The following is an 18017-nucleotide window of genomic DNA, read 5'->3' as shown; positions in this document are numbered from 1 at the left end:
TATTTAACCCAAATACATGTAGCAACAAATTCCTAACGAAAGTTTAAAAAAAAAAAAAAAAAAAAAAATCTTCAAAAATGCAAAAATGCAAATAAATTTTCACTAGCCTATACCCATCACCCATCGACGTTTACCAACAACAGAGCATTGACTTATAATGTATTCCAACCATGATTTCTATAGGAGATACACGACTCACTGAGTATGAAAATTGCCAAGAAGTTGATTTCTAAAATGTAATATCGTCAAAAATAATAGCGGATAAAAATCAGTACACTGGAAGTAATAATAATAAATAATAATTACAGTGCTTATATAGCGCATAACACTTACTTTGTCAGAAGTCTCTAAGCGCTCTGCGACGACGTTTCGACAGTCCCTGAAAGCTTCTTCTGACTTCTTAGTCAGAGTGATTTTTTATTCGCTGTTATTTTTTTACGGTACGAAATGAATAATAATCTTCTTGAAAATTTGCGATCGTGGTATTACTAATAGGTTAATATCCCAGAAAATGATTTATTGCATTTGTCCATTGGTATAACCCTGGTCATATCCTCACTGTGGCGCACATAATATTTGAATGAGTTCAGTCTTTTGATTTATGTCTTTAGGTCGTGTATATGAATTCATTTACTTCTCTCTCTCTCTCTCCCCCCTCTCTCTCTCTCTCTCTCTCGCTCTCTTTCTCTTTGTCACTTTCTCTGTCTGTCTGTCTGTCTCTCCCTCTCCCTTTCACCTTCCCCCTCTCTCACATCTCTTGTTCTCTCTCTCTCTCTCTCTCCCTCCTATCCTCCCTCTCTCCCCTCACATCCTCACTCTCTCCCCTCACATCCTCCCTCTCTTCCCCTCCACCCTTCCTCCATCGCTCCCTCGCGATCTCTCCCTTTCTCTCTCCCCTTCTCTCTCTCTCACACTCTCTCTCTCTCTATCTCTCTCTCTTTCTCTCTCTCTCTCTCCCTCTCTCTCTCTCTATCTCTGTAGATCCAATGTCTGAAGAATACCGACATAAGGTTGCACAGGCGGGGAAGCTGAACCGAAGAAAAGCACGCGACAGGAAAGTCGGGCCGATGCTACCACAAACGAAGAAACTCTTGGACGATTTTTACAGACCTTGCAACAAAGATTTAGCCAAACTTCTAAATGACGACAAATACCTCTGGCAGATAGGCACGTAAAGTGTAGTGACGGATTTGTAAAGACTTGTCATGACATATGCTGCAGATATATAAATACTAATAATAATAGTTGCAATTTCCACTTTCCATTGAGAAGAAATTAGCGCTTTGAGATTTCAATCAGGTGTCGGTGTTAAAGTTAAAAATATATACAAGTACGATGCAGAGACAGTGTGAGTTCAACTAATGCATATGGTTTCAGAATAGATTCGCATGAAAATTGTTCCCCCGCCCCCCCCCCCCCCAAAAAAAGAAAAAAATACCCTGGAAAATTAACTTGGTATAGAAATAGAAGGGCGAGGGGACCCAATCCTTTTGCAGTGGCATGTCTAATTGCATAAGCGAAGAGAAATAGAGAATGAAGAAGAAAGGCAAGAGAACCCTGGCACGTCCTCCCACATTATTCCCTGGGTGCACACCCCCATCCCCCTCCCAAACAATCATTGTACCCATGCCTCATGTATATTTTACAGAATGCCCCCATATACAATAAGGGATAAAGCAACGTCGATCTGGCGCTGCTCAGTAGCTGCCGGGCTCACGATCAATTGGGCAAAAAGAATTTCCATTTTCGGTTTAACTTTATACAATTTGAAGTGGACTTTAAATGATTATTATTATCATTATTATTATATTTAATACATTTAGTGTCCATGCCAGGGGCGGTCCAGTTGATGGGGAGGGGGCGGTCAAGGGGTTCGCCGATCGAACCTCCCTGTAACTTTGTATTTTGTTTTTATCTGTTTGTCTACTTGTTTGTCTTGTGTTTTTTTTTCAGTTTTGTTTATCCGATTTGTTTGGTGGTGGGGAGAAATAGAGTGAGAGCAAGATTCATGACAATTTACAAAGAGACCAGGGGTGTTTCACAAAGACTAAGATCGACTTCAAGTTGCATGGACTTAATTACGGCAGACTGTTTTTTTCCAACAAAAAAAAAAGACGAGCAAAAAAAAAAAATTGTGACCAGAAAATTACCATTTCTCCCCCCTACTGCAGAGCACATGTTTGTTTGTGTGTGAGGGGGGGGGGGTCCAGTTTTTTTATGCAAAATTCGCCTCAGCCGGCCGGTGAATAAGGGAGGGGGGTGTGGGGGTGTTAAGAGCATCATACAAGCAAAATATACATATTGTTTTGTCGGGGGCCGCTTTTGTTTTTTGTTTTAAAAAGGCTAAATTTACGTTATTATCCTATTTTTTTTTACTGTTTTGGGGGGCTTGGGGGGGGGGGGCGGGCCGGAAAAATCGCTTCATGGATCCGCCCCTGGGTGAACAAATGAATAATGTTTTCATAATTCCGTGAACACGTATCCAACAGTCCTCGTTTTGTTAATATACAGTTTTGTACAAATACCCGGAAGGCCTTTTATAAGTATGCTGGTTTCCTATTTAGTGAGTGAAGATGGTTGTAGATGACAATGTGTGGAATTTTAAAAATCTAGATGATTGTGTGGAATTTTCTCATTATTTGCAGTTCATGAATTATATTTTGTCATGACCATGGGATGCTATATATGTTTCATTTTTAATAAAAAATAACTGATATGCTGTCAAATAGCAGCAAAAAATATATATACAAGGAGAATGGAAAATAAATAAGGAAGACAAGACTATGAATTCCATTATAAACTGCTCAATTTATGTACATATACTCTAATTAATTATGACGTTATATACAATCATTATGGAATATTGTACTCATGAGCTTACTTTTATTTATTCATGATATGTAATATTTCTATTGTAGCATTGTTATTTATATATTTATTTATCAGAATTAACAGTTTCTTTGACTTTGTGTACATCTATCTATTTGTATTTCTATTCTTATTTGAAATCCAACCTCAGGTTTTGGTTGCAATAAAGAAATAATGATGATGCAAGGGTAGGCATTGGCTGAAATTTAACGTATTATGAAGAGGTGAAACAGAAGAGAGAGAGAGAGAGAGAGAGAGAGAGAGAGAGAGAGAAAGGGAGAGAGAGAAGGGGGAGAGAGAGAGAGACAAATAGAGAGAGAAGGAGAGAGAGGGAAAGAGAGAGAAGGAAAAAGGGAGAGAGAGAGAGAGAGAAAGAAGGGGAGAGAGAGATAGAGAGAAGGAGAAAGTGAGAGAGAGAGAGAGAGAGAGAGAGACAAGGAGAGAGGAAGAGCGACAATGAGAAAGTGTGTGAGAGAGAGAGATAGTGAGAGAAAGAGACAGAAAGAGAGACAGACAGAGGGCGAGTAAGGAAACATAATAAAGAAATAAGACAGAAAGAAAGAAAAAGGAGTGAGAAAGAGAAAAAGTAAAGAAAAGAGAACTTGAAGAGAACAAACAAGTTTTTATAAAGGATTGCCACGTTTTCAAGCTAAACCTATGTGGCAATTCTCATTCGTTATTATTTCATATTGGTATTACCATGCAATTAGTTTACGTTGATGATGTATTCGATATTATACATGTTTGATATCATGATTATGTTGTAATTAGTTTTTATTTTTTGGGAAAAGGGCCATGAAGAGAAATCAATCAATCAAATCTAATTAAATATGAAACAACCACCTCGATCCTCATCCCGTATATATCACGATAAATGTGTAATTCCATGGAGAAAAGAAATCATGTCAACATACAATCAATGGTCTTGTCTTGCCAGGATAGCCTCATCAAAACCGAGAGCCCTGTAATCATATACATGTATTATCCCGGCTCATTTTCGGGTGTTTTTCAGGTGTTTTTCACTTTTTTCAAATTTTGAAATTTTGATATTTTTGTTAAAAGTGGGACCCATGGTTAGGGACTTGTTGTGTAAAAGTGACCCATTTATTAGAACGGCACACCCCCGTACAGGGCCCTGGGAACGATTTTGTCACCGGGGGGGGGGGGGGGGGTAAGAGGACATATATATTTTTGTTTTGGTCCCAAAAATTTTGCAACGACTCATATTGATATACATTAAATATATCATACCAGATTTTTTTTGCAGGGGGTGCTATGCCCCCCTGGAAAAATTCCAGGGGTGCTGCAGCACCCCCAGCACCCCCGCTTCCCAGGGCCATGCCCCCGTATGCCCTAATATATTAGTACCCCCCCCCCCGGGCCCCCCCCCCCCCAAATGTGGGATGCTAACTTTTAGCGTGCTCGGTATCGCATTGCATGCCTTTTACAGTTCCTTCCAAGCGCGTCATCAACACAGCTCAGAGACTCGGCTCAGACTGGAGGTCAACAACATTTATATCGTGAAGTCGTCCGTCACATGTGGAAAGGAAGCAAAACTCTATTGCTCTGGTAAGATATTTCCTAATTTTAGGTTATCTTTACCTCCGATTTGTAAATGTGGTGCATCATTAGGAGTAGAAGCGGGACAGCAAACGTTAAAGCCAACTACTTTGGTTCGTACGTAGTGTGTGGGGAGGGGTGATTTTGGACGAACTTTGTTTGTTTACCTACCCTCCAAAAGCAAAAGAAATAGAATATAGATTGTTGGAAAATAGAAATGAAGAGAAAAAACTTTCAATGGAAAGAGACACACTTTCAATTCATTTAGGGAAATGGGAAGCTTTGGAAAGTTTAGAATAAATGTTTTCAGTTTTTTTTTCTCAATATAATTATATACAACTTCCTGCATGACCGACCCTCCTCTCTTCTCTCTTTTTTTTTTTTTTTTTTTCCCCCTCTACTTTTGTTTGTTTGTTTGTTCTATGTTAGTGTGTGTTTTGTATACTGTTGTACATGTTATGTGTTTAAATGTTGTGTGGGGGTGGGGGGGGGGGGTAGTAGGTGTTTTGTAGCTTTTTCTCTTTTTTTATATATAGGTCTAGATCTATATAATTTTTTTGTCTCCAAAGGAAAATGAAGAGGTGTAACTTTTGTGTGTAAATGTAAAAGATCATTGGTAAATTTATAAAGACCTATGTTAAATTATTTTGTTATTTTGTATCCAATGTTATAAATGTACAATTTTTCTTTGAGAGAAATGAATAAAAACCTATGAAAAAAAAACCCCAAAAAACAAGCGCAAGCTTTATTATAATACATAGCCATGTTCGAGCCCGGCTCGCCCGGCTCGCCCGGCCGCGACTTTGCGTTTTACACCCTGGCCTGGACATTTTCCCGGTAAATAGCAATGAAACTGCTTGAATGAGTCTAGTCTACGCTCCTCGATCGGGCGCGCCAGTTCCAAATCGAATCGTACATGCACAGAGAAAGGGAGAGAGAGACGGAGGTCTTAGAAACAAATATGAATTCAAGAAGTGAGAAAGAGAGGGGGTCTTAGAAACAAATATCATGAATTGAGAGCTAGAGAGAGAGAGGTCTTAGAAACAAATATCAAGAAATGAGAAAGAGAGGGGGGGGGGGTCTTAGAAACAAATATGAAGAGAGAGAGAGAGGCCTTAGAAACAAATATGAAGAGGGGGTTAATGAGAGAGAGAGAAAGAAAGAGGGGTCTGAGAAATACATACGAGAGAGAGTGGGTCGAGAGAGAGAGGTCTTAGAAAACAAATATGAATAGAGATGGGGGGGGGCGGGGGAGAAATGGGTCTTAGAAAACAAATATGAAGAGAGATGAGGGGGGGGGGAGGTCTTAGAAAACAAATATGAAGGGAGAGGGGTCAAGAGAATTAGAGAAATTAGGTCTTAGAAACAAATGACATGAATTTAAAAAATGAAAGACGTGATCCCACAATAATAGAAAATGGTACGAGTGCAATATTTAAATCACAGTTTATGTATTACATTACCATTACACATATTATGACGTCCAATCCCACGACAAGTTCTACGATCACCATGTCAGACACAATGACATGGCAAGAAACCACCACCTTCAGTAAGTTAGAGAAACAAGGAAATGATGGCATGGCTTTGATCATAATTATAATGTGTCTAGCCACTTCCCCCTCTGTCTCTTTCTCCCTCTCTCTCTCTCCCCCAATCCATCCCTCTCTCTCTCTCTCTCTCTCTCTCTCTCTCTCTTCATCTCTCTCCCCTCCTCCTTCACCCCCCCCCCCCATCCATCCCTTTCTCTCTCTCTCTCTTCATCACTCTCTCAATCTTTATCTGATTCTGACTAAGAGAAACAATGCAATAACGTCATGCATTTGATGTTCATTATATTAGGTCTATCCACTACCACTCTCCTGACTCCCTTGACACCCTCTCTCCCTCCCTCCCGCCTCCTCCCCCTCCCTCTCTTTCATTCATATAGATAAAAATGACTGTAAAAAAATTGCGATGGTGAGCAGAGTTTCTTTAGACATTAATTATCAAAGCTTTATAATATAATAAAAATATTATGTCTTTGCATCTATTTTTAGTATCATTATTTTTCATTATTATTTTTCTTTTGCGTTATCATCGTCATCAATATCTTTTTTTCTTTCAATATTTCAGTTTCTCGGCTACCCAAATAATCTCTTTGTCGACTTTCTTAAAGTTTAGTCATTTACATATTGTTTTCATCTTTTAGCATGTTCTCTGGTGGAATATGCATACAGCAGGTCGTTCTACAAATCCAGCACTTGCAAGATGAATCAAGTTTATGCGATTTTAGCTTGTTCCCAATTCCATCTGGTCTTCATCGAGCCGCAAGAAGAAAAGGAGTGCCACTGAGGACTACTGGATCGGGTTGACCGGTCCAAGTCTCAGTGAGGCAAGGTGGCTAGATGGATCAAGTCTTGCCTATAGCAATGTTAAGTCTTCTTTGTTCAGTGACAATGGAAACTGTTTTTGAATTGTGTTAAGGCTTTAAAATAGTTAGTATGATGAGGAAAAACAAAACATGTTTAACTTTTTTTTTTTTTTTTTTTTTTTTGGGGGGGGGGGGGGGGTTAGGGGAGAGGTCATAGATAAAACACAGATAAAGGGTGTAGGGGTGTTTGAACATCTAAAGCACCCCCTGTTTCCCAGGGGGTGTTTGAACACCCAAAACATCCCCCTGGATACGCCAATGAATATCTGAGAATACGTGCGCCCTTTTCATCGCAAAAATGGGTATTGGCGCCTATTTTTTTGTTTGGGGGGGGGGGGGGAGGGGGAACTGCTTATTTGAAAAACGCTAAATCAATACCCAATGAAAATATTGGATAATCGCTATTTAAAGCTTACAATTTTTTGAAATGTCACTTTTAACACAATGCTGCTTGGTCGTGAATCGTGTGTAGATTAATGCAAACAAAGTATCTTACAAAAAAACATATAACCCCTACTCTATAGAAAGGATGAAATTATTTCTATACAGCCCATAGTTCGCTCACAATAACTGTTTGTTTTTTGGGCTTTGTGTTTACTGGAGCGAACTTCCCAACAGTTTCTACTACAAAACAATACAAAATTGTATTCATCATAATTATCAATATAATTAATATTATCAGTATTGTTATAATTATAATTATTATTATTATTATCAGTATTGTTATAATTATAATTATTATTATTATTATCAGTTGTAGTAGTAGTATTATTAGTAATATTATTATTGTAATTATTGTTATTTTTATTACTATTAAAGTTATGATAATAATAATACTGATAATAATAATTATGATTAAGATTATTATTATCAGTACTATAATTGTTATGATAATAATAGTAATACTAATAACTACGATTCTTGTTAGTATTAATCATTATTTGGAGGGGGTATTATAATTTTTATCATTATTGTTGTTAATCATATTTATTAATATTATTATTTTTTTGTCATTATTATCATTTATGCTATTGCTATTTTTTTCCTAACCAATAATAATATTTATAGTAAGTAAAGCTGATGTAAATAGGCAAACTTTATACAATGGGTGTCTCCACTATATTACAGGATGATTCATTTTCTTATTAAAGTCATTAAAATAAGTAAATAAATCACGGTTTGTTTGACGTGTATTAATATAGTTTCAATTACTATAATGACTATTGTGTTTGGGTGAGTAAGAAAAAGAGAGATGCACAGCACATAAGGTCGTGTGGAAAAGACGAATTGAGAGAAGTTTTAACAAAAGAGATGTATAATTCAGTGAGAGAACCCGAAAGGAAGAGATAAAGATTGGGAGAATGTGAGAAGATATTGATTTAAACTGAAAGAAATTTGTCGTGAAAGAGATGTATGGTAGAGTGATAGAATATTGAAAGGAAGACTGAGATAACGATTGTGAGAATATGAGAAGGTGAAAAAGGGAGAGAATGTTGAAATGAAAGGAAGTGCTATCATTTGTAAGAGAGAAGAAAGAAAAAAAAGAGTGAGAGGATGTAAAAAGATAATAAAGTGAGGGATTTTTGCACTTGGGTAGTCAAAAGCGGTAGTTGCCAGGCCGGGGCTGATAAGACAAAGGTGTAGTCATCCAGATACTTAAAACAAAAAAAAATCATCTTTTTTTACAAATCATCAGTAGACAATGGTTCTTTCAAATGTTTCCTTCCCGTCTGTTTAATAATCAGGAGCAGTTATTGAACTAAAATTATGTACATAATGTTTTCATAATAGGCTAGTTGCCTTCAATTTCATTCTTTTTCTCGTTTTAAAGCCCCACTGTCCTACTTGTAGCTACTTGCTTCCTCTATATAGAAAACTTCCCAAATCAGTGCCTGTTGGTCCCCCGTGATCCTCCTTTTCTTATGTCAGTTGAGAGCTGAGTTAATGAGATAGCCACCTGTCAGTGACCTCGCTGTGTTGTCTAATCCCTTCTGGCCCATATTGACGGACTTTAAAGCCCAAACTAATGATCGTATGTCGGAGTTTCAAGCCCTCTGTGGTAAATGCAGATCAGTAATGAACGACTGAGCTGAATTTATAAATTTAGCCGACATAATCAGGTGTGTTTGGAAGAGGAAGGTGAAATTAAATTTGCCGATGCAGAGGGGATGCTTGTGAGATCTTGAAAGAAGTTTGCATTCGAGTTGTCTCGTTTACTTCAGTGAAGTAAGTAAAATCGCAGAAGTTACCAAAGTTTACTCCTCATTCCTTTTCTGAAAATAAACATTCCAAGCAGTCCAGTGACAATTAACTTCACATTATTAAGCCCCGATGTTATACCAAGAGCAATCTACTTGAGGAAGAAAACACCCCTTCCCGTTCTTCCTCTTCCTGATCATTCGCTCCTTTGTATGTTTTGCGGGAGGTTTTGTTACATCGTCTCCGGAGCATTTATCATAGAACTTTTGCTCTGAGGTTTCTTTTATTTTACCTTTATCTTTGATCCCGTTACATCTACTACCCAAATCATTGTGCAATATATGGGTTGCAAATGAACTGTTGGATATCTTTAATGAATTAATTGATCTGTTTCTCATTTCATTCATATCGTTTTAGATGCTCTTCCTCCGTCTCTGCTGAATAATCATTTGTTGAGTCTAATTATAATGAAACAGACTAATAATTCATTTACATTCTCTTTTTTCATATTTTTCTTTTCTTGAATTGAAGCCACCATAACATAAATCAAAACTCAAAACACAACAACAACAACAATGATATGACAATTTAGACGAGAACTTACAAATCCACTCGGATTCATTCTGAAGAATGGCATCTTATTTCGATGAACATGGCTGTGAACCAACTGGGGAAACTGGTCCTGAATTAAATACTCTGCTACGATGGGCGAGGTGAGATTTAATGACAGTTTAACAGCTAGCATAATCATGTAAATGTACGGGAATTTCGAATATTAGAATATGCTGCGCGCAGCTCAGCTGCTCGACCAGAACCGTGAGGCATTGGTCTCCCCGGAGCTCTGGCTGCGTGATTAGTAGAAGGGTGGCTGGATTCTGTTTACCACGCGTACATTACATTAATAACAGTGATCATGGTCATGATGGTGATGGTATTTTTTAAATTGTTTTATCATTTATGTTACTAATATAGTACTAATGGCATGCCATGCTAATACTTATAACAATTCAAATCTGCCTCATTTTATTGGAAACTCTTTGAAATTGGACAAATCTTCAGGAGTGAAGGAGGCAGATGATGCATGACGATGAAGAACTTGCTAGGACCTAGACAGAAATAACAATCTGATTTGGGTCATTTCTTTAATAAAACTGACATTTGTTGACATTCCCCAATACATAATCGGAGGTCTAGTGGAGCCAGACGTAGTCTCAGTGGAACAACCGACGATTAGAGAGACTGAAGTTTTCGGTCTAGCTAGGGCCTAGATCGATCTAGACCTCGGTCTACTTAAAACTTGATGACAAATGTCATTGATAACATTAATATAATATGTTATTGTTGCCGTCGGCCATAGAGTCTACTTCCTAATAATTATGTAGAACTGGAATTTAGAACTAAGAAGTCTTAAAGTTGGATAGCCTAGCAACAGAGCTGAGCGAGTCTGCCATCATAACCATGCATGCCTCATTGCAGAATTTACATTCATTGAAGTTTGAACACCGTTGACTTTGGATACAGTGTGACACTGCATGTGTGATAATGATATTCTGTTATGGATGGATAATCTGAGGCCTGATTTGTGTCTGTGTTTCTCAAGCTTTTTAAAAAAAATTATTCTGTATCTTATAATGCACAGGATTCTAATAAATGATGTTAGGCAGTATGCTGAAAGAGAAGGGTAAGTTTCAACATCATCATCAACATTGTAGTCGTAGTATGAGAGTAGATCCTATTAATTATCCATGGTCGATTCTTCTTCATGAATACCACTCAATACCACAGAGATCTTGGTCGCAAATCCAACAATGGAGCAATTTGAGGAAAAGTACATTTCTTTTGAATAGATATTAATAGGTTCAACCGTTCAACTGGAGTAAAGAACAAATTATCATTAGAAGTTTTTAATTTCAGAAAATAAACAAATAACATAAACTCCAGGTACTCATTGATTATTTTAAGACAATATGTTTCATATTAAGTTCCCGAGATTATGACCATTTGCAATATAAAGAGATAACTGAAAAGAAGATGCTTAATAAACACAGGCCAAGGATTTAAACTGGCTACTGTACACCTCTGAGTTATGAATCAAGTAGACAGAATGCTAATTAATGATTGAAAATTATGGGTTAATAGTATCCCTTTTTTTTTAAGATGCATGTTTACATCAGCTTGAGCAATTTAAGAAAAACATTTATTTCTCTAGCATGTTTGTTATTCGTTTATTTGCTTTGTGTTATTTTAATTATTATTTTTCTCCTTTTAGTTTGGAACTCCCACCTGATATCAGAAAAGCTCCTCCTGCTTCAAAGGAATGTGTTGCTAATTTGAAGGAGACCAACGTTTTAGAAGACAGATCAGGTAAGCATTCCAGATATACCCAGACGTATGTGAGATGAAGGCTTTTCATGGGGTTATCGCCTAGATTCCTTTACATCTTTTAAGACCAAATTTATACAATTTTAAATATCAGGTACCTTGCAGCCTCCAAATTAGCGCACTGCAGGCAGCTGTAATAATAATAATAATAGTGGGATCTTTGTATAGCGCTTGTGTCAGTCAGATTTGACCCTCCTGGTGCTGTCGATTATTACCCTGGCTTTAGCACTGCTGCCATACAGCCCTCTAGCATTTCAAGGAATAAATTCCTACCAGGTACCCATTTACTTCACCTGGGTGGAGTGTGCCAAATGTAGATCAATGTCTTGCCAAAGACAGTAGTGCGGCGGTGGGACTCGAACCGCGGACCTTGTGATCGACAGTCCGGCGACGTATCCACTCGACCACAACACCTCTATGTATGGTACCTAATGCATGTGAATATAGAGACTACTACTCAATTGCCAATAATAAAAAAATAACTATAGAGATACATATGAAACCTTATTAGGGGCTTACTCTTGATATTTAAGATACTCTATTTTTATGCCAAGTTTCTCCCCATGGCCGAGATCCCCGGGGGGGGGGGGGGGGGGGGGGGGGGTGATTCCTCAGCTGAGAGAGAGCACCTTTTTAGGTTTGATATCTTGATTTATTAACTGCACTAATGTACTTTGGCAAGACATCAATCTACACTTACCACTCTCCACCCAGGTGTTAATTGGGGGTGACACGACATTTGCTCCTGCGACAATTGCTCCGGGCTTTATTTCGTCTAAGATGTAGGGTTAGGGTTAGGGTTTCAATAGGGTTTTATGTTAGGTTTAGGGTTAGGTTTAGGGTAGGGTATAGTGTTGAATCCAGGGTTGAAGTTAGCCATTCGATTAGTGTATGAAATTTACAGCGGAGCAATTGTCGCCGGAGCAAATGTCATGGAATCTAATTGGGTACTGGTAGAAGGAAATTCCTTGAATGCTGTGAACACCAAAAAATTGGTAGCCTAGAAGAGTGGGGGTAATATTGGAGCACCTTGCATGTTGGATATGTGGGGTACAATAAAGTATCCAATATATTTATTGTTATTACCAGAGAAGTGTCCTATATGCCTGCTGCCCTATCGAAGGGGAGATGTTACAAAGACTCTACCATGCACCCATGAATTTCACCAGACTTGTATCCTACCATGGCTAGGCAAGGTATGTATTAAAAAACCAAGCAATATTTTGGATTTAAAAAAAAAAAAAAAAATTATTTATTCATTTATTTTTTAATTTTACAAGGATTGCTATCCCTGTATATGACAAATCAAAATGAGACAGTATTCCATGTCCAATATCACACCTAATAGCCACATTTACGGCTAGGAGGATTTGTTATAAACTTCTCATTATTTGTCTCATTTACATCATAATTTCACCTCTGTTATTCTCTGTTAGTTTTGCTTCAACTCAGACACACATACCAGGGATAATTCAATTGTACCATGAAGGTGTCCTTCAAAGGTTTTTAACAATCTTTAGCTGGAATGCAAGAGAATACTTTTTTAATAAGTAGTAACCCAAAATAAGTTAAATTGATTTCAGAAAGAATAATTAGTAGAGGTAAGCCTTGTGGATGCATTGATCTGAAGAAGAAAAAAAGAAAGTTTTCATGAAAAATAAGCAATTTTAATCAATTTTTTTCTTTTACTTCATGATTTGGTTATTAATATAAAAAGTGTCGTTGAATGATGGAGTTTCTAGAACCCTTATTACTAGTATGTTTAGTAACAATCGCTTCAATATCAAGAGTGCTCAATTTTTGATCATTTATTTTCTTCCTTTAAAAAAAAAGACCAATTCCTGTCCCCTATGTAGACATGAGTTACCCACAGATGATGAAGATTATGAGGAATACAAAAAACACAAAGTAAGTAGTCACGATACCACAGTCCAAATACCTTGTTTATACGAGGGCAAATTGACCGTTTCTTGGCCGTGGAGATAGTGCAATATTGTGTTTGGTCTGTTATCGATCTGTTGACTAGAATATAATGATAACAAATTAAAAAATTTAGAACAGATTGGAAGAAATTTGTGTTAAAATTCTGTGTGAACTTACGTGTAGGTAAATAATAACTGTAGTCCCCCCCCCCCTGAAGGGTGCACAAAGTGCACATCCCTCTTTTTGTGTGAAGGCATAAAACAATCGAGTTGGAAAGAAAATACATGTACACCTTGCAATGTAGGGGATAGAGAGAGAGAGAGAGAGAGAGAGAGAGAGAGAGAGAGAGAGAGAAAGAAGGGGGAGAAATAGTGAGAGAGAGAGAGAGAGAGAGTATTCATGTACATTAATAGTCAGCAGAGCTAGGAAACATTCTAGGTTTGACTTTATCTAATTGTGTTACCGTTAAGACTACAAAGAGAGAGAGATACTCTATCATTTATTTTTGATAACTTTCAATTAACCTTCGGCTACATTTCTTACTTTTACGTAACAACAATGTTTATGTCCTTGTTTATGCTTGCCAAACACTTATGTTTTTCATCTGTCTTGTTCTTCCCGCAATTGTACAGGCACGGGCCAAGCAGAGACAGTTTGAAACGGAGAGCCTTCACAACTCTATGTACACATGATGGAGAAGAAAACATGAAGAGTTCCGTTCCAAAATATGCTACATCCACAAAACTAAGTTCTGAGAAAAACAAGGGTTTTTAATTAATATGCCTATTTTGCAATATCAGTTTGAAATGAAACTCATTCCCATGGTGTATTGGGATGACATTATAACTTTAAAAAAAAAATTAGATTCCACAGTTTTAATAGTGCAATAAATTGATTACTTTTAAAAATCTGTTGATGTAGCTAGCACGTCTTGTAACAGAACTCTGGGTCCCCCAAGCGTGCAGTGTACTGAGTGCCGCTCACCACCTTCTACTGTGTGGGAAACTGAATATCAGTGCGCGTTCATTCGTGCACGTCATGCTGCTCTGTGATTGGTCGGTTTCTAAAGCAGGCCACTCTATCGTGTTCGGGAACTGAACTGAAATGGATGTAGCATGTTTTGGAACCAAACTCAGTTTGTTGATGTCGGATCTTTTTATATTCTCATAGAAAACTAATGTTTTTTGTTTGTGTCTACTTATATAACGACTAAAAATAAGTATATTCATGCCAAAAATAAGAAGTCTATGTTGTTAAAAAGTTGATGCTGCATGTTTCGGAACTAAATTCTTAAAATACACTACACATGTGTATATTGTTTTATAAGTAACAGTACAGGTCGATTCCATAATAGAAAAAAAGACAAATTTGAATTAATTTTCCAGCAATAAATTATGCATGGAATTGCTGAAGTTGTGTTAGGGCAATCATAAACAACTGTCAAAAGTCCAAACTCTTTGATGCGGGCCCATCAAATAAGACTATAATATGTACTGGATCCATGTTTGTTTACGTGTTGTCAAAATGAATACTGGTATAAATGCCCTTCTTGTTCCAGGCCAAAGACTTTGTAAAGATTGTATTTTGATGATTAAAAAACCCATGCCCAGGAATATTATATTTACTCCTTTTCAAACTAAATTTTGGCTTTTTCTTCGTGAAATTCCCTGGGGAAAATCTCGGAATTGTATGTGCTCCATTGGCTGGGTAAACAGAGAAAAAATACTGGAGTACCTTTCACACCAACCTCAGTTCTCCCGAGGAAGTTGCCATTTGATTAGGAATCCCACGATTGATGTGTTCTTATAAGTAAGGTCTGATTCATGGCATGGAGTTTGGAAGCATGTACGTGGCTATACACCTATCATCAGGGGGGCGTTTCTAAAAACTTGTCATCAGTGACAGATGACAGTTTTTGTTATAAGCTAGTGAAATCCTTGCTTCTGATTGGTTATCAGCACATTTGTTACTGATTTTTGTCATTGAAAAAAAAGTTTTGTGAAACGCCCCCCAGGACGAGCGAGAGTTAGGCGTGTGTAATCTGTGAGATCGGGCGGGAGTGATATTTGACCTCCTACATATTTCACTGGGGGGGGGGGGGGGGGGGAGTTACCCACTGTCCAATCACGCCGGCCATTTCCCCGGTGAAATTCTCTCTACCAGGGAAGTTCTCCACCTTGGTATTAAAGTGGAGGAGATCCCTTATAAAATTCTCCGGGCTTCCCCAGGAAAACCAAGGACTTCACGGGTAAAGTTTCCCAGGGAACTGCTTGGTTTGAAAAGGGTATTCCATATTATATGTTTGAGATAAAAGTGTGATAGATCATGTATACCTTACCGACAAATGGAAATGAAATGTATAAACAGATGTATAAACACTTGCCACTGCATGCACATTTCTCTCTTTTTTGGTTGTTTTGCAATGCTCAACTAAATGTTAAGGTACATCAGGAAGCTGTAATTAATGGAGATCCCGTCCAAGAGGTCCCTTTGAAGTCATCCGTGGCACCGCGCGTCTTTTGTTCCCCCTACCGTAATCCCCTTAATCCCCCTCCGAAACCGTACAGCTCTCTTGTAGCACTAAGTCCTCCCTTTCCACATACAGCCCAGCCCAGCGAGCACGGCGGCTTTTGCTTTGCCGGCCCGTACTTGGGGTGAATAGTGGTGATAACTTGACAACTTCTAGCACTAAATCAATAAATGCGCAAACATATAACACAATATCATTTAGTTCATTAGAAAGATAAACCTTTGGACTACCTTCCTAGCTATGTAAAAATTTCGGAAATTTTCGGGAAATGTCAATAATTAGATGAGAAAATCATGATGATAAAAACCTTTCATTCGCTCTAACTCATGATTTCCTTGGTCGATTTCGCTGGTTGAAATGGCCATGTCTTCAGTACAGCTATCTGAGAACGGAAAAGTCATTTGATGACTTATAGAAAGTTGCATTGGTCATTATGTTGTGAATTCTGTATTTTATATGTTATAGCTAAATACATCTTCACTAAACATGACTTAATTTGTCGGTGCCACGCATGGCTTCAAAGCTCGATGCTTGCATATTTTTGCAAAAGAGTGAATAGAGAACTTAGGGAAGCAGATGGCGTTGCGTAACATTTCGTACTATTTGGAATGCCAGAGAGGGACTGTGCATTGATATGGACAGCTGTGGATGGAAATGATGGCTGGAGAGGGTTACATTTCTTTTTGTTAAGCCAGGTTAATCTTGAATATTTTATCCTCGGAAAATTCTTTTGAGACGGTATCTCCATTCATTACAGCTTCCTGGGTACATGTTACACTGTACATGTAGTTCCAAAGGCATCATTTGCATACCTGTAATATAGGTTATTTATATGAATGATGCTTTTGGCAGGATGTGCAATTTATTTGCAAGAGCAAATTTAGGTCAATTTACCATACTTACCACTATATTAAATACAGACCATGGTTTGGTAGGCCTTGAGTATTTTAATGACATGTTTGACTTTAGGCCCTTTCGTTTTTAATATATTTAAAATTACATGTAGGTCCATTATTTATGCTTCTTATTGAGATTGACGTGAGCAAAAGCTGCAAAACATTGTTGTATATTTTTACAATTCTAATGAATTCAAGTGAATGTGTTATGAAATAAATGCTATTTGTGAATCCATGTCTATCATATTGTTCTGATTATGAATATTTCTGTTACAACATTATTTGAATGTAAATCATATCTCCATGGTTACTGCAAAGTGCAAATGATATAAAATGGAATACAAGTCACATTGTAGTACCATGCTTCATTTGTGTTTACATTACATTTGCATGGGGTTGGGAGCTACAATTGATATATCATGTCAATGTCTTTTTCGAGGGACAATCTTGATAAATCATTCACGTTCATATATGCTTAGCAAGTTCATGTATTTGGTTTGTTCACATATATAGTCAAAACATATAGTTTAAAAACTCATTTGTTTTCTTTGTAATTGTCAATTTTTTAGAGTGTAATGCACTTGGAGAGTATATAACTATTATGTTTGTATTTTAAAATGTAAAGCGCCTTGAGCATGTTCATGTAAAGGCGCTAAATAAATACGAATATGTATGTATGTATGTAGTCAGTCAAACTAAACCTGTCTATATGTGGCCATTGTAGCAGGGGGTCACTAAAGGCTTGTTCAGATATGGGCCGGAAAAACCATCGCAATAAACCCGCAATGGTTTCTTCACTTGTAAAAAAGAAAGAAAAAAAAGAAGAACCAAGTTTTGCCGTATCGTATCATATCTGAACTAGCCTTTAGTGACCACCTGTCTATTATTGTGGTCATCAATTTTGTCTCCCATGAGAAAGAAATGAGTGTGGCCACCTGTCTACAATGTCAACTTTCCCTTGGGTGGCCTCAATAGACAGGTTTAGTTCGACTGTATGTGAACAAACCAAATATATGAACTTGACTGACCGACTACTATGACACAGTAGATTATTAGACTGTACACAATAAATACAGAATTGTATTTCAAACTCTTTTATTCCCGTCGTTTTAATACTGTCTAAAAAATGACAATACTCGCTTATAAATCTACTACACACATGTAAGTTATATCTTTCATACCACCGTTTTCTTTTTACATGTAGTGCTATTATGTACAACATTTATGGTCAATAAAAAACAGTAAT

General features: G+C 37.4%; 1 protein-coding gene across 2 annotated transcripts; it reads left to right on the top strand.

The window, feature by feature from the left end:
• The first annotated feature begins 9555 nt into the window (after positions 1-9555).
• Positions 9556-15446, top strand: LOC115918454 (E3 ubiquitin-protein ligase RNF181-like). Of its 2 annotated transcripts, XM_030979313.1 has the most exons (6): positions 9562-9753; positions 10680-10721; positions 11310-11404; positions 12512-12618; positions 13256-13330; positions 13978-15446. In XM_030979313.1, exons 1-6 carry the CDS (start codon positions 9671-9673, stop codon positions 14035-14037), a joined length of 462 nt encoding a protein of 153 aa, XP_030835173.1. In that variant the 5' UTR covers positions 9562-9670; the 3' UTR covers positions 14038-15446. The 2 variants fall into 2 exon arrangements, with proteins under 2 accessions (XP_030835174.1, XP_030835173.1); XM_030979314.1 differs by lacking the exon at positions 13256-13330 and having other exon boundaries at positions 9556-9753.
• The last annotated feature ends 2571 nt before the right edge of the window (positions 15447-18017 follow it).

The sequence above is a fragment of the Strongylocentrotus purpuratus genome, unplaced genomic scaffold (genome assembly GCF_000002235.5).
Source record: "Strongylocentrotus purpuratus isolate Spur 01 unplaced genomic scaffold, Spur_5.0 spur5_scaffold_10, whole genome shotgun sequence".
Lineage (NCBI taxonomy): Eukaryota > Metazoa > Echinodermata > Echinoidea > Camarodonta > Strongylocentrotidae > Strongylocentrotus > Strongylocentrotus purpuratus.
This window is presented reverse-complemented; position numbering and strand designations above follow the sequence as displayed.